Source organism: Daphnia magna, linkage group LG3 (genome assembly GCF_020631705.1).
Source record: "Daphnia magna isolate NIES linkage group LG3, ASM2063170v1.1, whole genome shotgun sequence".
NCBI classification, from domain to species: Eukaryota; Metazoa; Arthropoda; class Branchiopoda; order Diplostraca; family Daphniidae; genus Daphnia; species Daphnia magna.
In genome coordinates this window covers 6,899,455-6,922,672 of record NC_059184.1, presented here as the reverse complement: position 1 = coordinate 6,922,672, position 23,218 = coordinate 6,899,455, and the positions used below count along the sequence as shown (strand labels likewise).

The 23,218-nt window shown below is 38.9% G+C and overlaps 1 protein-coding gene across 2 annotated transcripts in view; it reads right to left on the bottom strand.

Annotated features, from left to right (window-relative positions):
• Positions 1 to 17,621: 17,621 nt before the first annotated feature.
• Positions 17,622 to 23,218, bottom strand: part of LOC116919670 — a 48,761-nt gene continuing 43,164 nt past the window's right edge. For both annotated transcript variants that reach the window (XM_032925686.2, XM_032925687.2), the window contains exons 9-11: positions 22,235 to 22,375; positions 21,350 to 21,445; positions 17,622 to 19,335 (exon numbers count right to left, since the gene is read on the bottom strand). In XM_032925686.2, coding sequence (XP_032781577.2) covers positions 19,283 to 19,335; positions 21,350 to 21,445; positions 22,235 to 22,375 — 290 coding nt within the window. In that variant the 3' untranslated portion in view covers positions 17,622 to 19,282. The remainder of the gene's footprint in view (positions 19,336 to 21,349; positions 21,446 to 22,234; positions 22,376 to 23,218) is intronic.

Below are 23,218 nucleotides of genomic sequence, written 5' to 3'. Positions count from 1 at the left end.
ACCCTTAGAGGGAAACAAGTAAAATTAAGACAATAAGTGAAAGATGGAATTCTGGTCGATTTGCTCGACGTTCTAAATGACGGCTTGTCGTTCCGTTGGGTCAAAAGACGATTTAACGTACTGTACATTAACAATCCTTCCAACGACGATAAATGAGCGATTCAGCTTAAATACTTTTGTCGGAGGGTTCGCAACTGATTTAAATCTCCTACACTCTGAAAAGCCTTATGCCACAATCACTCAAACTATGTCAGAATCCCTCAGTTTCTGAGGAACTGACTCAGATCTGCAGTGTCGTACAACCCTGTACCCCAGTTGCGAACCCCCCGACTTTTGTCTATTGTCTTGAAGTCAGATGGTTTGGTATTCATGTTAAACGTTCAATGCTCAAAAATTGTTTTAACACTACGGTCTATTTAATGTTTACTTTTAAATTTCACATTCACATCATTTGATCTTCTATGAAGAATACGAATTGCCTATGCCGGTTATTCTAGTTTTTCGCTTGTTGTGCCGCATAGCAGTTACTGACACCAAATTAGTGAACCAATTCAGATCACTGTTCAATCTTGTATCTGGCTGATGATGTAATGGCACTACACGGTAATTGGCTGTGCAAGACCACTATATTATGAACTCCGACCCCGCTCCAACCGTTTCTACTACTTATCAATTTTCCGCGTTGCCCACTTTCTGTAAATACCCCTTTTACTTGTCAAGTGCACCTCTGTGACACGATTACGCTGAATGGGCCAAAAGCCAGTCAGACTGAAGCAATAAAGCCCGTGTGTAAAAGAGCATTAAAAAGGAGGCGGGGCTTGGCCGTAGTTATCTCTGTTTTACTTGGAAAGCTCGAATTCTCTCCTGCTAGATAATAAAAGATAAGCAAAATAACCAAAAGGAAGTTCTTTAACACGCCGCCACCATTTTGAAAACACAATGACAAAAACAATTCGACAACAAAAAAATGAAATAAAGAACTAAAGAGAAGGCTGCTTCCAAAAATCACCGTCTTTGAATCTAAGATCTCCTAAATCATGCTCATTCATTGGTTTTTTTTTAAATTCAAAAGTGAGGACTCTTTCTACTGGCGGAGCGACAGTTTTTGCAACCGTAAAGGAAGAACAATTTTCCTAAAGGTTTCAATGTTTTATAAATGGAGGACTGGGCCAAGGCGAAATTTCACTATCAAAGATCGATTCGCTTCAGGAAACGGTGAAACAATACTGAGCAAGTCAGCCGAGCAATTCTCTCTTTTCCAGAAAGAAAAAAAAGAGGGCCTTTAAATGTGTATCGAATTGTAGTGGAAAGAAAAAGCAGTCGCAAACTGAGAAAGAAAAGAGACAGGAAGAAGAAAAGCGCCAAACTTGTGGTTGAATGTTTTTTGAAGCGATTCGAGTTGTCTTCACGCTCAGTTCTCGTCGAGTCGCTTGCTTTTCCAGTTCCCACATTTAACGGCAGTTGGGAAGGACGTTGAGTAGCTATCATCCAGTCCCTTTGTTTTACCAATTGTTTGTCTAGCGAGTTCCTCATAATTAAAAACTCGAGTAAGCTTTTAATTCAACCTCTTCCCGCAAATTGCCATCACGTCGGGCTGTGAACTTCAACTTCCTCCCCCTGCTTAACGAAATGATTGATTGGCTTCTTGGATGCACACACTTCTTTTTCTAGAAATGATTTGCATTTATTTCGTCGCGTATCGTTCTGCGTTTTAATATCTACGCCTGAAGTCTCTCATATATTTACACAATATATGGATAGAAAAGGAATGGCATAGCATATAGCGACCTGTTTGCGTAGAGGTTGCGATGTCGCTTCCGCTCTCTAATTTTTGTATTTTCCCATTTCTTTTCCCGTGCTTCTCTCTTTTTTCATTAAGCTAACTGAGTACATAACTCAGAGTTATCTACTGAGCCGTGCCACGTGACGTCTGCTCGCTTCGTGCTTCAAATCAAACTTCGCTGCATAAATTAGCATTGATTATGCGACAGACAAAAAAAAATTGAGTTGGACAAAAAATCGAAGACTGATGTCGCTGTTCCGTCTATACCTAGTTTCAGATTCTCTTCTGTTGGTTTCCTTGCAAGCTACACATAACATATATCGACCAGCTTTTGATTGATCTGACGCATAATACGACTATTAGCCACCCCTATTGTTTCGCTCGTCTATAGTATTGTACCGTGAAACTCGACCGAGCGTTACATGTTGCAGACTATATTCAGCTCATAATGTGGAAACTAACTGAATGACACTAGGAGGAATCGGTGCGTGACTTTTCGACCAAATGACTTTTTGAAAACAATAGTGTCCTCTTTTCCCCCTTCGCCCACCATTTTTACGCCCATATTTTATTCATTTCATTATTTTATTACAAGAAGAGATTTAGTGTTTCAAGAGTGGAAATTCAAAGCCACGCAGTTGGAGTTGGCTCCTTCACAACCCCCACCCCCCACACACACATTTTACGTCGCCCTTCCTTCTTTGTCATATACCTTCTCGCAAGCTCAATTGAATAATAGATTGCAAGAGCTGAAAAAAAATACTAGGAACTTGTCAACTAATATGAGGGGGGGGGGGACACAACCGCAAATGGTCTTGGCATAAGATTTTACACGTAGGGGGGGAATGCCGAAATACGGGGAAAAGCAAATAAGCAATTATTAAGTTGAAACTTTAGCCTTGAAAGAGTCTATGGTTTAGCGTCAACATTACTCGATTTTTGACAAGTTCATTTTCCGTTTATTCAAATTATCTTTGCTTTTTTTTTTTATACGTGTTTATGTGTGTGAGTGTTGTTCATGTTAGGGCCTTATTCGGCAAAATGAAAAAAAAAAAAAAGAAAAAAAGAAAATAAATAAAAATAAAACACTCAAAAGGAAACGATCATTATTTTTGCTAGGACTGACTTTTATCTAGTTATTACATTCAGGGCTCATAACGACGGCGTTACGGCCTATTATGTATACGACGAAACTCCCTCTGGGTTATGTACATATTGCATTTATTGTTCGGCTCCCGAGGAACAAAAGAAATCAGGCGGAAGGGGGATGTATGCATAGACGTCGGGGTAGTGTTCTTCGTACGAATATTTAACTAAACTGGTTATGTTTTTATTGAACAGGGGACTGCCTCACACTGATTCAACAAAATTAGAAATGGGAAGTGAATATAAATAAAGAGACGGCTCACATAAACATTAGCGAGGGCTGGTATATAGCATACATGCAATGATTATAAAAACGATTCTATACATCGAAGAAGAATAGAAATTGTAAAAGCAAGCAAATAAATAAAATTGGAAAAAATAAAGGGCAAACATAAATGACCGTAAATATAGGTGGTGTGCTGGTGACTTGGTATGCAACACGTATAGGGGGTTTGGAACACCTTACAGCCAGACCCCTGTCTTTCCCACTTTGCGAAGGACTTTTGTTTCCTTTCCTAGCCCAAGGGGGGGTAGACTCCGTGATTATTGTTGTGGTGGAATTGAGCGAGTACAAAGATAGAAAAAGAATGAAATGAAAACACAACAGCAAGGGGGGAAAAGCAATATCATTTAAAAAGGTAAATAAATAAAAAAATGAGGAAGAAAAAAGTATAGTAAATACAAGTAGAAAAACAAAACAAAAAAAACGGAGGAAAACTTCTTGCTTGGCTTGTTCTTCGAGCTAGTTCATGGTCCTTAGAACCCAGCGGTGGCCTAGCCGCAGTCGCCAGGATGGTATATATACGTATACCAGGTCGTAATGAAGCGGCGCCTTTTCAAAACAAAAGCGGCATTAATTACCAGATTTAAGAACGAGCTCACGCCAACTGCGGTCATTTGCCTGTGGTTTCTTTTTTTTTTTTTTCCATTTCCCTCCCTTTTCCTCTTTGACTAGAACAAACCCGAGTACTTGTAATTGCCTTAGGAAGAAATAGTCCAAACAAATACTGTGGCTACCGACAATTGGAGGCCGGCGCCAAGCCGCCCGGCAACTATCAGCAAGCTCTCTTCATGGGAAGGTTAGCTGTATGTAGGAAATCGACTTGAGTTATACTGCAGTGACTTTTCCAACCCAACTGGCACGCAATACCAGCTCTCAGACATTTTGGTTTTCTTTCTCGATTTGAAGTACGATCGTTTGTTTATTTGTTTTCGTTTTTCTTTTTTCCTTTTTTTTTTTCTTTCTTTATGTTCTATAAACACAGGAACTGGCTTTGATGGGGAATGCTTAAACCGTGCTTTTTGTTTATCTTTTCAACTGATATGAAGCATAATTGCAATAATTATCGTGCGTCGAATAAAAAGACTTAAAGAATACGACAACATATTTGCTAATCATCACGAATTCCAATCGGAGCAACTAATGTAACTAATGTAATACCAACGCACCAGAGTGCCAGAGAGAACACTAACGGCAGACCACAGTTGGTTATCAAACACCGTCTGTCAGGTAGGTTACTGCGCATACATAATTTGACACAATATGTCGATTGAAATTTTCTTAATAAAAACAGATCGCGTGTAACAATGTGATGTCGTGTATATATGTAGGGTAGGCTAATCCGATGTTATGTGTTTTCATAAACGATGGCTAACATGTATCTTTTGCCGTGTCATAGAATAAACACACTTGCATTCATTGAAAATTTTTTAAAATGGCATTACATTTCAATTATACACATTTTTTTCGCTACTATAGATTATTAGCCATCTAAAATCTATCTACTTTCCGTAATGTTTTTAATGGTTTTTGCGATTTTCTAATAGTAAAACGAAAGAGAAAAAAAATAATCTACCACGTCGAAGTGGAGAGAGAACACCAAACGAGGTAATCGTAATCAAATAAAACAGAGCAAGTAGTAATGGGTTTTACGGTGGTATAGAAGAGGATGCTATATAACACAAGTGTCGGCGATTGTAAATGATTGTTGAATGGAAGCGGTCGGGTGGCGCCATGGAGTCAGCCATTGAAGTGTCTGGACAAAACACACAAACATACACATACAGATAACAGCAATAGAAAAAAAAAAGGGGAAAAAAAAGAAAGAAAAAGAAAAGGAGGAAAACATTTGGATGTCTCGCTGCGGTCAGCCACTTAGCACCAGACCAGGCGTGTGAATGAAATGAAACGAAACGACTCTCATTTCCATCTCCCATTGCCGACGACGCCACCTCCTCTCTATTCGGAATGCTCATTTAGTTTGTCTTCTTTCATTTCCCACCTACCGTATCATTTCGGCTGGATCCACTTTTAGCACTCACGTAACACGTACCATGACAGCAAACAACAACAAAAAAGTAATTGAAGCTAATTATAGGACTGGAGGGGTGGGATGCTTGTAGTTTGTTCTATAGAGGAACTTGTTTCCAGTCCCAAGGTGGATGCCTCGTCTCTGTACGGATGGAGCCCATAGTTTTTGGTTTTTGGTTTTTCTCCGGCCCTGTTTTGAACACCTTGCTGCTGTGTTAAGGGTGTCCAACTATATATATGTACGTATGTAAAGCTTATGTACACACACAAAGCGCCGAGACGATATTATATATGAAAAGGAAAAGGGGTCGAGACTGGTACAATTACGTTTATTATCAACCATTTACTAGTTTATTCTTTACTTTGACGTGTTTGTTTTAAAATGCTTAGGCTTTCGTTTCATCACAGGTAGACCGACAAATATATTAGGCTACAGTACAAATGTCCTACATTGCTTAACAAATACTTAAAAAAAAAACGTTTTCAATAAAGTTAAATGGATTGTTTCTGATCATTTCTTTATTGCGAATTCCATCGGTTTCAATCGCTTTGGTTGTTTTTACCATTCTCCCTTTTTTTCATATTTAAATGTATTTAAAAACGGTGAGGACTAGAACGATAAAAGGGGCTTCTTTTTTTTTGTGTGTACCGTAATGACTAGTCCTTACCACTGATTGCCATTGTATGGGCTCTTGTAGCAATGATTAGTGGCGCGGGGGGGTGGTCATCACGCTTTCTCTCCAAAGACGCCAAGCCGAAAAAATTAACAAAAAAAAAAACAACAACAACAACAAAAAATGAATTTCCGAGACAATGCATCAGCAGGATTCTACTATCAATACCGCGGGAGTCTTTAGTCAATGTCAAAATAAAGGTAATATCAGCAATATAAGTGGTTCACTTCCATTTACTTGGTAATTGGTGAAAAAAAGAAAGAAAAGAATTCAAAAACAAAAAAAAAGGGACGTGGAATTTGTAGAGAAGAACGTAAGAATTAAGAAACAAAAAAAACGTGTCCTCCTTACACCAAAAACTAACATGGAAAATCGTGGCGCCGTCTAGCATCGTTTTGTCATGGTGATTCTCATTGTGGTATAGAACGCGATCCCAACGAAATATATGGATACACAAGTGCTGCGCGTGTTAGGCATTGTCGCTACAGGGTTTTCTTTATTCTCAATTCGTCATAGCTATTTTTTTCTTTTTCTTTTTCTTTTTCGGTTTTGTCTAAGTCAACTTATGACACGTAGAATCAGCATATTTGGGTTTTCAGTTTTTCGTTGGAATAGAAGGTGGGAGATTCGAAGTAATATGTGGTCAAAAACGTTTATACCCACTTTGAAAAATACGGGCTTTTGCATTTAAGGAAAGACTCGTTTGTTAATATTAATTGATTTCATGAAGTATAGTATGGATCCCATAGTCGGCCATTAACTCTTTTTTTACAGCAATTCAACACTAGCGGCTTCGTAAAGTGTAAACTGTTTCACATTTTGACTATTTGCGTTAATAGAGAGACGAAAAAGTAATAAAGAGACCATACGATATTTCCGCGTATTTCTTACAAGGAGGAGCTCTGAGTTATCGATTAAGAAGACCAATTTACCTGTCTCCCTTAATCCAATGAAAAATTACAATATAGTTTACTGAGAGACCAGTTAGTGCAATTGCCTATACAGTTCCTGTTCATGTTTCCCAAGAAATCCTTGTGGTTGCATCATTCGTGTAGTCAATCTATTTTACATTGAAAAGTGGATTTGCTAGGAAAAAGCACAAAGGTTTCGGTGGTCTGTTATCAAATAGATGCGTTGGCCTCGAAAATGGTACACAATAAATTTATGCAAGCCGTGCAACAATTTGCGGATCTGTGTAATCGAAATCCTTACGATCGATCAATGGATACGATTAATGGAAAAAGACGGTAGGAGTGCAAAATCAAATAGTGAGATTTATTATTTGTATAATAAAACTCAGCCTTTTCTCATTTGTTGTGTACCTGCTGTCTAGTGCATTTGTAGTGTATGCAAGACGAAAAGAATAAATAAATGAATTAGCCATCAAACTAAATACGGGTTTCCTTTAACCTGTAAACGGACGTTCGATTACATTTCTGTTTGGTACCATCCAGAATACAAAAGATACGCGCAGTGGGAGAGGACCTGAAAGGCACGGCATGAGACCTTCAGTTGCTATAATGGTATTTCGAAAAATCAAAAATACAAAAGATGAAGGGGAAAGCATCTTTTAATGCATAAGAGGGCCGCCCCCACAAGATGACCGCTCCTGGATGGATGAAACCCACGAAACTGGCCAATAAATTGGTCATTCGAAGGATAGAAGCCGGCAAAACTCTCGAGTAGTTTCAGTGAATTGTGTTGATTGTCTCTCTGGAGGGGGTACCGCCCACCGCATGCACCGTTTGATTCGAATAGCCCAAACATCATCCCATGCAAAGGAAGAAAAACGAAAAAAGAAAGAACCCCGAAAGAACCGCCTTGGCGTTGGAGATATCTGCGCACCATAGACGACATGAAGAAAAGAAAGAACTCTGCCTCCCTCTGCGTTTTCTAATTCAAACAAAAGGCAAACGCACTTAAAAAAAAAAAAAAAAAAAAAGGCCAACGCTATTTTCAGAGAATGTAAAAAACTGAACGGCGTGTGTTTAATAGTTATTCATTTGATAAAGGCTGTCTTGCTATAAATCTTGGCGCGCTCAACCGTGAGAATAATCCACTGACCAGAATAAGATTTTTGATTCTAAATGCAGATTGAATGTTTGGAGGGTTAATTGCGGCATCAAACGGCAACGAACCTTCGTGCTTGTCTGTATATATATATACCCGACTCGAAATGCATGGTTTGCTTATCTTGCACCGATCTTTGATGAATGAGGCACCCCGTGTTGCGGAGATGACAAGATGCGTATAGACTTTGTGGTAAAGCCTTGCTGTTGTTGTTTTTTTTTTCCTTTTTTTTGTTTTGTTTTTTTCAGCTAGAGGTTTAGTGTTCATCAGATGCGGGTGTCAGCAAAGCAAAGAAATGTCTGCTTGTATAGACAAAAGTGATTACCGCGTTTGGCTGCTGGCGAATGAGTTTTAGCACTTAAAAGAACTAAACACGTTCCACCTTTTTTGAGTATTAACGCCAATGAGTGATTTCTCTTCCGTACAGATTTCCAGCTTTTATGCACATTCCCTACAACCTCTTTTCGTTTCTCGTAATGAGATAAATGCGTACGATAGGTACTTGTCGCAGAATGCTGCTATTAAACACGCAAGAAACAGGTGATACGCGCACGTAAAGAAGTTTGCTATACGATATGTATATACTGGAAAATTCTTTCTTTATTATGACTAGCATTTTGATGCACAGATTTATGCGACAAAAAGAAATGTATATAAAGAGAAAAATGTCAGCGGGGGATAAAAAGAGAACTATATAGCCGATAGGGGAGTCTTTTGAGTTGCTCTCTTGATGCATCCAACTAGTATATCTATACGTAGGCTATATGATGGGTTATATATATCGTTACATTTGCCGAGGTTCTCGGTCAGCTTTGTGTGTGTATGACTTTGAACCCTAAAGGCGACCTAAGGAGACACCAGGCAGAGCTTTACCATCGCTTTAGAGTCCAACTCTACAAATTTTTTCTCCTGAGGCCTTGTAATATATCCGTGAAAGCAGAAAGCCAATTAGCCCCCCAGAGTGTTGCTCGGATTGTTTTGCCTTCTTTCCCCTCCTCCTTTTGGTTTTTTTTTTTTTCCCCTTAAAAGGATTCATAGAAAGCAGCAACAGCACATCACATGTAGCTACATCCCTCTGGACGATCGAACCGACAATCATTTTACATGGGGTTCCCATTTTTCTGAAGTAGGAACAAAAAGGCTGGGCTGCTGCAGCCATCAATTAACGCTGACCACTAGAATCTTCAAAATAATTGTTTAACTTAGAGATCTCTCTAAGAAATGCCTTGCCTTTTCATTTGTTCTTTTTTTTTTTCCACGAAGACGAAATGTAAATAGAGGTTGCGCTTTTTTGTGTTCTTTTCATGCGCGGCATTCATTCGTTCACTTATTTGTTGAAAAGCTACAAACAACAAAATGACAGACTTGTTCATACCTCTTGCTCAACATCTGTAATATTCTTTGCTGCTTTTGCTTATACTTTGATCAAATCATACATTATGGCTCGTTTACAACCACTTGAATGCGGACGATCGGTCGAAAATTCCTATAGCATATATCTATAGCAACGAAACCGACTATGATGAACCAAATCTGTTTAAGGTCGAGGAATAATTATTCGGCGACAAGGACCGCGGCAAACAGAAGCGAAGACCAACAACAGTTTGCTGGGGGGGAAAAATGCTGATAGTCGTAGAAAATACGAATAACGAGAAGCTGAAAAATCTGAAAAAAGTGTCGATTCATTTCAGTTGATGTATAGCTTCTGAAGGTCCGCAGTTGTTGGTTCTACCTGGGACGGTGTATAACATCGAAGGCGTCACGACAACAAAAGGCTGCCGCTGCGTTTAACTCCTGAGATGCCTATCGTGGTCATTGTAAAACTTTGTGAAGAAACAAAAGACGACCAACAGCCAAATGAACCACTCATCAGCCACTCGCCACACCGTGCTATCCAGCCAGGCAGTCACTATTGTGTCTTGCCAGATTATGACGGGTTGTTTTTTCCCAAGAAAAAGAAAAAAAGATGAATCCAATTCTAAATGTGGCGCCAACGAACAAGAGCAGAACTTGCAGACAGACAACAACCACACCATAACAACTAAAAACTGCTGTCAGAAACAGAGATGGCCACGTTTTTGCCCGGTTAACTTTCATGATGTACTTTACCAAAAGAACATACCACTGTGAGTGTCAGGGAATACTGAACTGTCTCACACTCATTTTGATAGCGAACGGCTTACAAATAAACGTGTATTCTATCATTCGTCAATTAGGGCTGCCTCATTAAACGTCTGTGTGTGCGGATGGGCAAAAGCAAATGTCCATAGTGTCTTCGAAATTCGATGTAGCAATTCGAGAGAATTTTCTAAACTTCAAAATTGGCTTTATCGAGCAGCTGTTCCATTAAACAAACCAAAACCAAAACCAAAAAAAGAACAACATTGAACCAGATAGAATTTTTAAACAAACAGGCAAAGTTTGTTGTATATAAGATCCAGGCCTTTACAAGCTCAAGGTCTGCTGCGCTTTATGGGCGATATTGGTTCATTAAATGTTTAAGACTTAAGTGATTAGGATTGTTACAGAGAGCTTGAACCAGTTTTTTTCTCACCTTAACATTGCAACCGTTGAATTTGCGGTAAATTATTGCACGTTCGGCTTGTGGAATACGCACGGTTTTTTTAAAATTCTAATAACAACTGATCCTTTTACACGCGCAGTGCTTCTAAACTTTCCATTTCGTTCGGTGAATGAGATTTTTAAAAATTATTACTACCTCTTGACTTTTTAACTGTATGAGATTACAACTGAGCAGGACATCTAAACTAACTGATGTTGAATCAGCGCTGTTATACTTAGAAGCAACCAAGTAGAAGAACTATTCAAATAACTTACACAAACGTCTTGTAATTGTTTTACATTAAGCCTAAAAATATAAGCATTTTCTGATCAAAATACTGAGTCTTTGAATTCACGGAACAACCCACCCAATTCAACGCATATTATACGAGTAATTGAATGCATCAGCCAGTGTATTGTCATCCTCACGTGTTGCACGAAATAGTTAACAATTTGATTCTCATGAATTGCAGCAAAATGCTTTGCTACATTGTGTGCCAAAACGTCTATAGAAAATAAAACTTGTGTTTCTGGAAAATAAATGGTACTAGCGAAGTAGCGATAGAGGCCTTTTTCTTGTTAAGGGCCGACGATATAAATTAGTTCAATTTGAAGTTAAGTTAAAACTTCTGTAGGCCACTTGTTTGCTAAGTAATCCTTTGCAATTAAGCCTTCCATGAGAACTTTCTTACAAAACATCACATTTTTAACTAGCCTCGATGTATAGAATAGAATGAAGCGCCTGTCCTGGCTGCCCGTGAGTGTAGACTGAAAGCGTTTCCATCAAATGATTGTCGGATATTCGCACATTTGTCAAAGTCAGAATTTGTCGGTCTGTGCACGTTGAGATGGAATCGCCAATCTTTCGATTACCTTCACACCTACTTTCACGGTTCTTAAATCTTGATAGGAAACGAATAGACAGAATTCTCAAAACAATGCGAACAAAGAAACTGTGCAGACATACAGAAAATATGGAGTCAACATTGTAGATCGTTGGGCGAACAACAAATGGGACACGAAACAAACTGGAAATAACGACCGGTTGTTATTGCATTCGTGACCAATAGGTTTACGCCGTTACCGCATTTAGCCTTGAAAACCGTCCCTAGCAAAATGGGATAAACAGAAAGTTCCCAATTGACGAAGGCCAGCCCATGGGCTAGACAATTGACACAAACGCTTTTGCTGACACACAGAGCTCTCCGTCAAAACGCATATAATTTTTACGTCGACTAAGATGACAAGCATTATCGAGTTTTTTTTGTTGTTTTGCTTGGCGTATAGACTGCGCATGTCACTCATTTTAGCCCTAAACGACGCATAAATGGCATCTGCCTGTACACCCAGGTGACATTGCTGTTCACGACGATCTTTAACTACTAGGCAATTCTAGCATCAAAATGAAAGAAAAGATGAAAGGTTTGCTGCACCGTGAGAAAGGCAGTGGTGGGCAGCAGAAAATTGATCATCAATAAACGTTAGGAGGGCTCACCAACTGTAGATATGCTGGTATGCGAGTTACATGTGCGTGATCAACGAGCGTATTTATAGCCACTTAACCGGCCACTCCAAAGCTAACATTCTTGTTTGATTTGGATTCTTGTCTATTAGCGCGCCGAGAGGGACGGAGGGGGTTTGCCTTTTCGGTCTGGAGGAAGGTGCGGTGCAGGTGGGAACGATGAAAGTCTAAAATCAACCGTGGATTCCTGTTAATTTACACGGCACAACCTCTGACCCAGAATCCAGAAACCCAACCATGTCGGCATTATAGGCCTCCGAGCTCTAAACAGAAAACAACACTTGTTTTCTCTCACCCTATCATTCGCTCGTTTAGTCTTCAAATTCACTGGAACTCATTGAACCAACAGATCGTAGGTATAGAAGCATCAGGAGCACACGAAAACCCCCGCGAAGATTAAAAACAAATGGCATCTCAGGAAGTGAAAAACCGTAATAAAATCAATTGGGTCAGCCAGAGGAAGGGCTGACTGTTTCATTTTCAAATAATCGTCGACGTTTATGAGGTTTGAAATGCAAGTATGACTCAACATGTCATAAAATTAAACTTATTTTTATGTTGTATCGAGTACATATGATGCACACATTTTTGAATAATAATAGGAAAAGAGAAAATGGTAAACATGCAATCGAGATATCCACTCATTAACTTCCGTTTTGGACTGCGTTTGGGGTGGGAGCCAGTACTTGTATAATTCGTAAAAAGAAAAATGATTTAATCGGTCTACCGTCATACCGGTTATTACTCGAATGAGCGCGTCATGGCAATGCTTTAGCTATATACAGACTGGTGTAGCATTAAAGAACGAGGTTTGTTATCATTTACTTGTGTTGCTACATTCCTCGTGTAAGTATTTGTTGTGCCGACGTGTTGCGTGTGAAAGTCGGTAATGAATCGGTGCGGCAAAAAGAACCTCCTTGCTAAAAAAACAAAACGAAAAAAACAAAAACAAAACACATGGGGCACTATACAATGAACTATCATGCGCTGTCATGATCTTTCGTGTTGTGTTTCGATCTTTGTTTGGCTCTTTTCTTTTGTTTTTTCTTTCAGCTCTTACCTTCTTTTCTCAATTTGTGGCTTTTTGTGTAGGTTCTCGCCATGTATCGTCTGTCTGTCTTATATACTATATAGTTTCCAAATTCTTACTCGTTTAGCAGGTGGTTAATGGTTGCTCTCGCTAAGTTTAAATGCATGCTTAACTCGGTTTCATATACGACTATTTTTCTATCAGAATCACATGAACAAAAGAATAGATTCCTAATTTTATTTTATTTCTTTCAAGTTGTTAAAACATGCTTCCAAGAGCTGCGTTGCCTTTATCGATCCGTTTTTACTTGTGTATGGTTATATTTCGTATTCTCGCCTTCTGTGATGAAGAGAGGCCAGTCATCTACAATTGTGAGTTTGACAGGTGCACATTAGGAAAGTCTTTATTTCAAAACGATAAACCCTCCCTCCCTCTTTCTCTTGTTCGTCTCTCTCTCTCTCACTCACACTGTTTCTCTCTCTCTCTCTCTTTCCGACGCCGAATTTGCTGTGTCGTGTGTTGTGCAGCCCCTATTTTACTTGTTTCTTCGACAATCTACATGATGGAAAACCCGACTGTTCCCTGTATGAGGCCGCGCCATCCTCCACCCTGTAATTACATTCAGGTGCGTGGCCAACAATCTCCAACTTTTCACACCAAAACTTACGACGCACTCTTCATTTTGTAACGATTTCATTCGTATGTAAAGAATTCTTTTCTGTTGGTTTCTTATAATCACATATGCTGCAATAAAAAGGAAAAAGGTTGTACTCGTTTAGACGTAGAGCCATTTCAGCTACGGCAATCTTCTTCTTGTTAAACACAGAAGAATTAAACGATATTTTAATGGTTTATATTGACAAAGGGAAAATTCGGCACAGAATTTTAGTTTTCAAACTTTTGCGCAACTTGATCAGAATGTTTGCTGTTAATTTACGTAGCACCGTTAATTTCAACGGTTATGAGAGAAGCCACGAAGTGCAGGATTTTTCTTTTATAAACATAGCCTATAGTAGAATAGTAGATGTCGTTTGTTTCGTAAGTCGCATCATTGTAGACATACACATATTTTCTTCTTTTCAAGATTCTTATTATTTTTTATTGTTATTATTATTTTTTTTTTTTTTTTTTTTTTTGTCTAAAACTTTTCTTTGCATCGATTCGGATATTGCTCCAACGAGAATTCCGAGGCGGTATCGCCCTTAACCGGTCTCCTACTGTGGCGGTCACAGCGGGGATATCCCCCATCATCCTTTTTTCTTTTTATTTTCAGCATTCAACCTGATAAGGCGGGCGTTAATTATTCTTTAGTGAACAACATTAGTTTTTAGGGGGAAAACTCCGCAATGTTTTCCGAGTTCTCTCAATTTTTGTAGAGCAGTAAATAACAGATTCTTCTGCTCTTCTGCCTTCCTTGACCGAAATGTATAAGGTTTCCTGGAAACGATGTTTAAGCATCACAGGTTATGAGTAGAAAAACTATACGCGACAAATTAAGTGTCGGGTGACGTAGATAGCCCTTTGTATTCACCTGATGAAATATAAATTGAATGGAAAACTTCATCTTATATAGGCTACAAAATGATTGGTTCTACTTTGCAACAGCTCCTAAAATGTATTGTTTTGCTTTTTTACAGACCAAAGTAAGTAAAGCATTGCGTCACCACACGTGAAGGGTATTGTACGCAAATATACATAATCGTCCATAATGAGTCGTATATGACTTGAGTTTTCAGCCAACGGCAATGTCACAGTCAAATGATTGTTTTGATTGTTTGACGGTGTTGGTCCAGTTGTTAAAACAATTTCCGTTTTTTTTCTTCACTCCGGTAAATGCATTTTGTAGGAAAAAGAAGGAATTCTCAGTGGTCACGATGAACAATTTTTAGCTTAACCCTCGTTCTTATTTTGACCCGGTTAAAAAATGAAATGGAAACGTTTTTTTTTTTATTTCCTTCAAATTTTTCAGTTTTCTTTCATCTTGCAGAGTTCTTTGTCAGTTTTTGTTCCACATAAATGTAGGCAATCTTTCTAATAGGAAATAAAAAACGCACTGAAAAAATCGAAAGGGAGGCGCTGCTAAAGAAAAACGAAATCTAACTGAAACTATATTTAGTATAGGTGGGCAAGAATTTATCAGTCATCTTTGTAACTGCTCAAGTGTAAAACTCAAATGAAAGGATATATCTGACAATGACCCCAATGCCTAACCGTATCTACAAAGAGATGGGGGTGGGGGCATCGGCCAGTATCAAGTATCCACCAACCTGCCAGCTGTCATATCTTCGATCTTTTTTTCTTTCTTTTCTTGCATGACTCGTCTTACACGGTTATCTTACAAATATGAGCGCCCATAGTTTGGACGAAAACTATGGGATGAATATTAGCGATTTCGACCATTACGTAACAGGCATTTCACAGCAGGAAAAAAAAAGCAAAAATCGGTAAGTTTTTTTTTTTTTGTTTTTTTTTTTTTTTTTGTTTTGCTATTTAACCTGAACATTACAATTTTTAGGCTTCTAAATTCCTGGATAAAAATTTCTCCGCCGGCCTTATATTTCGGTAGTGATCGGATTCTTATAGTTGCTGCAAAAGACATTGTTCCGCATTCTTCTGCGTTCTTCTAATATAAAAACTATGACACTAATGTTTCATACCTCTGGACGCACATCAGTCGTCTGTGAAGGTAAACAGGCCGTCCACCAAGCTTTTTAATATCTGATCGTGACTTATGTTTAATTGCTTGATTTGGCAGCCGTCCAAGTAGCTATAGAGACGTTTTACTCTTTGTATAGTTTGCTGATGGATTGACGCAAACCCAATTCTCTTTCGAATGTGTTGTTCCACAGAAGATAAACACTTTTGTAAACAAACTAGCAAGGCCAGATTGACTTCTTTATGGTTAACAAGCTAAGTGACTAGTTACTTAAAGATGTTCCAAGGACGATTTCTTTACCTGCCCTCGTGTACCACAACACACGTCTTTTACATGTCTGCCCCAGCACCAGCAAGACGCTGATCGTCGGCTTCTTGAACCATGAAAAATTGCTTTCAAAATTTCTTTGTAACAAAAAAAATTAAATCACGAGTGTTTTTTTCTTTTGTTCTTCTTGTGCCTTCCGATTGTGTCTGTTTGAAATCGATCGGCAAGGCAGCCGCGAAAGCTATTCATTCGCGTTGTTTCATTAAAATTCCAACATCAAGCGGCGGTGTGATGTATGATAAAACCAAAACAATCAAAACTTTGATATCTAAGTCGTTCGCGATCACAGCGTGTGTGCGTGTGGAAGAGAAGCGCTTTCAGCTAACTCTTATACGAATATAACCAAGGCATACAAGAGAAACCCGCAGCTGGCGAATGATTAAACTGGCAGAGTTAAGGACAAAATGAAAACAAACATAATACGTACACCGGATTCTTTCGAAGATTTTGAACGAAGCTAGTACATACGTGGGTCGTCTCGGTGAGTATAGACGTCGCCACATATATAGCCCCGTCCCCTGCGATACCATTTCGTATATACAAAGATAAGAATGTGGCCGCCTTTTTATAAGATAAGCACAAATATGACTATTTCCAATGGTTATGTATATTTCGTAACACACCTGTACCTGGATTACCGAGAGTTACGGTTAATAATTGCTGAACCCCGTAATCAAGCAATCGGAACACCTTGAGAAGGACAGTGCAGTTTGTTCCAGTATAATTCATTTCAAATTATGGTCATGTGTTGCCTTTCTTTTTGTAGTTCGCTATGTAAAAATCTCAACTAGGTTGTCCTTTATTCGTTTTACGAACAGCCCTGCTCAATCCCGTTGAAAGCGAAGCTAATTTTGGATGCTCTTGGCAGCAAACATCGAAACCAGCACTTCACTAACTTAAACTACCCTATATAGCCTACATGTAGTACGTTTAATGATACTGTTGCTTACCATCTAGTTTTCTGTCAAAACATCTTGTAAATTTGAAGTCAAGAAACCCTGCCTGTTTGTTGTAAGAGTTGTAAGAGCCCAAACTAAAAGAAACAAATGTGGCAGCTATAAGGCAATTCCCTTGGTCGTCGATGTGTTTTTAATACCTGTCTTTAAAAAGTCTTTTCGTTAAGTACAATAAGACATCGTATACAATGTGGATAGCTAATCAGAACCAGCAGCAATTATCTTTTGTGACTTTAGTCCTTTTTAAGGTTTAAGCTACGAGGGCCGTGTGGAAGTCCGTGTTGAAAAGTTTGAGCCTTGCAGCGTATCGACCCAGCCCTGACTATTGTACGAGTTAATTTCATGTAACGAATATAACGGGGTTTCGTTTGACCCCTACAAGAACAAACAGATATCAAATGTATCCAACTATAGAGGTGTAGACGCAACGTTATCGAATGGCGTAATATCTTAAACCGTGTAAATCAAAGTCTTGTGACAGAGGCTCAAAAAGTGCCAAATGAAACGCGTGTAACGCTCACGCAAAAGTTGCCTCAGGCTATACACAGCCGACTAAGACATAAGTAAATGTGACACGAAACGTCAAAGGTATTCAATAGCGTTTAATAAGACACAAACACGCAAGAAGCACAAATAAGAAACTTGCTGCCGCGAAGCAAAACAAGAATAAGTATCAAGGGGGCAAAAGGGCAGGTGTGTGACGGAACACAAGAGTGATCACACAATAGGTGTGGGAAAAAAATAAAACCTCCTTTAAAAAAAAAAAGAATTCAGAAAAAAGTCAGTTGGTTTATAGGGAAAAAAAGTAACTAATCAACAACAGACGAGGACCTGGAAAAATAGGGGGGAGGGGAACAGTAATAAAGTATGAAGTATACGATGATTGGATCGAACTATATAAACAGGCAATCAAAGAAAAGGTGGGTTTTGGTCGAATTAGCCGATCATTCCCCTTTTAAGACAGGACAAAAACACACACACAAAAAAATAAAATAAAATAAAATAAAAATAAAAAAAACCAAAAAACAGTGCAAATCGAGAAACACATTACTGGAGTGACGCCCGCGAGGAATAAGATAAACTTTGTTATTAATTCACTTGATACATAAACAAAAAGACAAGATGTATACGTTAGAACCGAATTTTGATGACGTGTATAAAGTTGAACCTACGCTACCAGAAAAGTGCATCTAAAAATTCTTAAAACGCATCGGCCAAAGTCCTAAAGGCTAGGCGTCAATTCGTGATGATTTGTTGTTGTTGTTGTTGTTGTTGTTGTTGTTGTTTCTTTTTGTACATGTTGCAGTCAAAGTTGAGATCGCCAGCATGCACTTTTCTAGACAAACGAATCTCGGCCCTCTCTCTTTTTCTAAACACATCAAACGTCAAACCGGGCAACGCTTAGTGATAATCGTCGTACATCAATAGGGAGTAACAGCACATTCCATTGAATCGGGAGACGGGATGAGGAGGGATACATAAACAGTATGAACGAATAGTAGACATGGAGCACAATCAAACTGAGGTAAAGGAGCCACAATGTTGCACAAACTATCTGTCGTACGGTTAACCGGATATATTTTTTTCCCTCACAAAAAAAAAATCACAAAAAAAAAAAAAAAAAAAAATAGACCAAATCTATTTTTTGCCAATCACTCACCAGCTCTAAATGATGGGCAGGCTGATTGTGCTGCGTAAGTGGGACCAAGTAATGAACATACAACAGCCATAATCGTGACAAATAGAATTCCCCATTGGCCGAGCATTTTCGGTCAGTCAAATCAAGTGGGGAAGATCAAGAAATTATACATCATCAGTGTGGTACAGTCGGTACTAGCTAGACGGTTATAGTTAAAAAAACAAACAAACAAATGAAATCAAATAATGCTGAAAAAAGAAATGCGCGTACATTTAAAAAAGAAGGGAAATAAACAAACAGTAGTCTACAAACAGGAGCTTCGATACACCAAACATAATACGAAACAGCGTAAGTAATCTATATAGTACGAACGATTCCGCGACAAAGTGGACATCATTGCGATGCATCGATAGAAATGATGCACGACTTTTAATGTCAGCTTGTATCATTTCACTGGACGTCTTCAACCGGTGGTTCCTTGGAGATGTTTTTCTGCGCTGATTTTAGGATTCCGACACCAAATCGACCAATGCAGACCATGGGGACATAAATAGACTTTTGAAAGGGGAAAGTTGTTTCACGTAGCCGAACCAGGATGTAACATTTTTACGACGCGTTAGTGAAAAGAAGAGAATTCTTGTAGTAGACTCCACGATTTTCTGCAAAGGAAAAAAAAAGGAACAGACAAAATAGAATCATCAGTCCTCATGTTTTTGCCTCTAGAAGCTCTATACAATAGTCAAATATACGTTATGAAAAAATTAAAAGTAAATAAGATCTTTCCTGCGCTTGTATTTAGCATTTGGAGCAGTTCAAAAAGAAACTCGATTAATCACTAGATCCCCGAGCGAAACGGGCAAAGAAAAGCGCGATTCACAAACAAAACAAAAAACGGCAGACTACAAAGCAATAATCCATCAGCAAGTGAAACAAAAACGTTGGCATTGCTCAGACAATAGGAAAAGAAGGCGCCTCCTTTCTTTCTTACATCCTCGATCACCGATTTTTGACGAGAGAGGAGGGACCAACAAAATAAAAAAGAGGAGAAACAGAGAGCGAGAGTGGGCAAAGAGAGAACCTTTGAAACATTTTCCGCATTGAAATATAGTTTTTTTTTTTTTTTTTACAGAAGAGACTATGCCACGCTTCAGTAGACGGGCGGAGGATTCTATCGTTTGCTGTACATTGGGGGGATTCTTCGTCGGAGGGCTCCAACGTGTTTGTCCAGCGTTACCAATTTTATTGCCATGACTTGACAGATACCGAGCCTTTCAAAAGCCTACCGCTGAGACATGGCTGCTGTAATAAGCCGCCGTGTATAATATTCCCATTTTTCTTTAGATTTCTTTCCTTGTTCCTTTTTCACGGTTTTCTCTTTCAACCATCACCTCTCCCTGATTCGTGTTTTGACGCCGGTCGTTATTACAGAGCACAAACGAAAATGAATTAAAAGATAAATAACGTAACATTTTTGAAGAGGTGAGATGTTAACGGGGGCAAGAGAATAGGACGGCCATTGCGCCCCCACACATTTGCGGCTCAAAACAACATATCCTGCTTATTTTTTCTGGATGCGAATGGTTTTTCGAAGGTATTTTGCTGAAGAATTGCACTACCATCAAGTTACAATCTAACTTCCAGTAAGGCACCATCCACTTAGACCCCCGAACCGAACTTGAACCGAACTCTCCCCCCATAAACGAAACAAGCCCGACTAAATTTCTGACTTGGAATTCGATGAAACCTAACCTGCTGCTATAACAAAAATCGAGCGCTAATTCCGAATAAAATTGTTAGTTATCCCGTCGACTAAGTGTTTTTGTGAAAACAACGGAATCAAAGTGGGTTTTTATCGCAATCGCTGTCAATTTGAATAACTCATCAACTATAAATCCCAAGTGAAAATGAGCTTGGTTTTCGACCCTTGTTAAATTTTGAATCCCAAGTCACGCATTTTTATAACAGTATCTAGTGGTTCAAAACAATTTAAATTAAAAAGTTAGTCGCACTTGTTATCACCGGGCTTATTTTGATTCCCGAAGGTTATGTGTTCTGTGCATAGTACGGAATAACAGCTGATCTATCGTTCTGCTTTGAAGATATGGCCCGTTGCGTGCACAAATTGGTAATAGTGATTTGATTGTCATGAGGGTGCTTAATTGATGAAAGGTGGTGCTGTTGTGGTTGTGTGGCTGTCTTCCCGTTTGACACCCATACGGCATTAAACTGGTTTTGTGATTTAACCGACTGATTTTCTTCTTGGAAACACCAACGTCATAGGGGGAAGTTTGACAAGAAACAATGAAATATCAGAGAGGAATGGTTCTCAAACACCGTGAGAACTCTACCCAAGTCTTTGTCTTTGAAACTAAAGATAGAAAACGTGAAGATAAAGAACTAAAAGCTGCATTGAATAATCAAACTCTGGCCATCAGAAGAAGCGTTCACGAGAACTCGCGTCAGGAAGAGACGAGGACAGCTAGAGAAAAGATGTCTCTAGGTAAGCGAGAACAATAACGCGCATTTTAACAGTATCTAATCAAACTAGGTAAAAAAATATAGGTATACACTGTATATTGAGAGAAAGGATTTATTATGGCACTGATGTTTGAGTGGGTAACCCAAACGAACAGTCCTATCCCTAATGAAACAAAAACATTGAAATCGACTTACCAATCGTGTTGTCCGTCTCGTTATTTTCCGTTGTCTGGGACGAAGGCTGCTGCTGTTGTCCTTTCCGTTCTTGATCGATCTCTTGATTGAGTTTTTCTACAGAATGAAATATTTTCTTTTTGTTAAACTAAAATTGCGTTTTGTTTGTGAGTGTAAATGGAAAGAATTGCACCATCTACGCCCCTCAAGTTTTCTAGATTGAATTCGAACCGTGTTCACATCCCATCCATCCGTAACGTACATCTATCAAGTCTACGCGCTTGCCATTGACATGCAAATAACGTTCTCGCATGGAAGGGCGGCGAGAAGAAAAACGAGGTTAAGAACAAATGGAACAATTCTTAAACCCTTTTCTCCCCGCTTTTCTCTTTTTCTCGAAAAGCAAAAATCATCAGCCAGTACTTAAACCCCAGTTTCGTCAAGCAAATCTGATATGGCGCCTTTCAGGGCTCTGATAGCTAACAATTGCTGGTTTGTATGTATTTTCACGGCCTTTAAAGCCGGTGATTTGATACTTGATACTTGGTCATTTGATTTAAGAACGTGTCTATCTTTCTGTCACTTGTCATGCATGGATTCCAGAACGAGAATATAGGATTATAGTGAGATAGAAAAGGAAACGACCGCCGGCAAAGTAAAGCTGCAACGTTCAGTCTCGGGTTTTAAAAAACAAAACAAAGACATGCATTGTATCAAGTGTTGACTGACCGAGGAATCTTAAGTTGGCATACAAAAGAATGTGAACATGTCCATTTTTAGTGAGTATAACAATAAATGTTGTTGGATATTGCTAGAAAAAAGGCCAATCGTCTACGGATCAGCAGTTTTTATAGGCTTAATAAGTGAAAATGAATGGGGAAACTGATTCAAAAGTATATCACTCACCGCTTATCACAAGAAATGTTTCTGAGGAGGTCGTCTTTAGAGCCTCCTCAAACTGGCACCGGCGTTTGGTTTCCAACTCTAGTTGATCGGCAAGCTTGCGACGGGCTCGACGTTCTTTTTTCAGACGCTTTTGGTAGAGCACTATGCAAAAAAAATAAAAAAAATAATAATCAAATAGAAAAATAATGTTATGAACATCGAAAAACGTGATTTCGTTGATGTGATTAGAGTATGACGCAACATATAGCAGCTGCTGTCGGCATTGTATTTCCAATCATGCCTACTCATCATCAATATGTCAATCTATTGTGTCGCCTCCATCTGGTAAACAGCGCAAAGAGCACGGCCTACTGTTGATGACACACGAGAAGATACCTGCCTCGTCATCCTATGTTTTTCGATGCATTTCATGTAAATGCGCCCATTTTGTCGTTACCTAAAACGACGACCGGCTCCCTATGTATAGGGTCTATTTGACTAGATGTGCTTTACAGCTGGCGTTCTCGCTACACCAATCCACCCAGCCCAGTTGTCCACGAATATGAAAATTACGTCCTTTTTTTTCTGCTTCAGCAACGTATTCTCATTTCTTTTTTATTATTATTTTTTTTAACTAACTTGGCACGTCATGCAGAAGTAAATGTCTTGGAATGTTTTTGTCACTGAATATAGTGACTCTTTACGTATTTTCTTGCGATTTCTTTTGTCGCGGAAAGTCTTGGGTCGAATTGGTCGCTATGGTTATGTAAAATGGAAAGTGGTTGAATGCTTGGCTTAGCCTAGTGCATCGTTTAAAAGCTTCAGCTTCCAAACTAAGCGCGATTCGAACGAAAGAAAGTGGATTCATTTTCGAAATCGATTTTCATTGAAAGCAGCCATCATTTCTATGCCGCCTTACATTTGTCTCACCGAACAATAAGTGAATCAAAAACACTAACAGGTTGAACAATAAAGATCGCATTGGCTTAAACTCCTTGGCTTCTA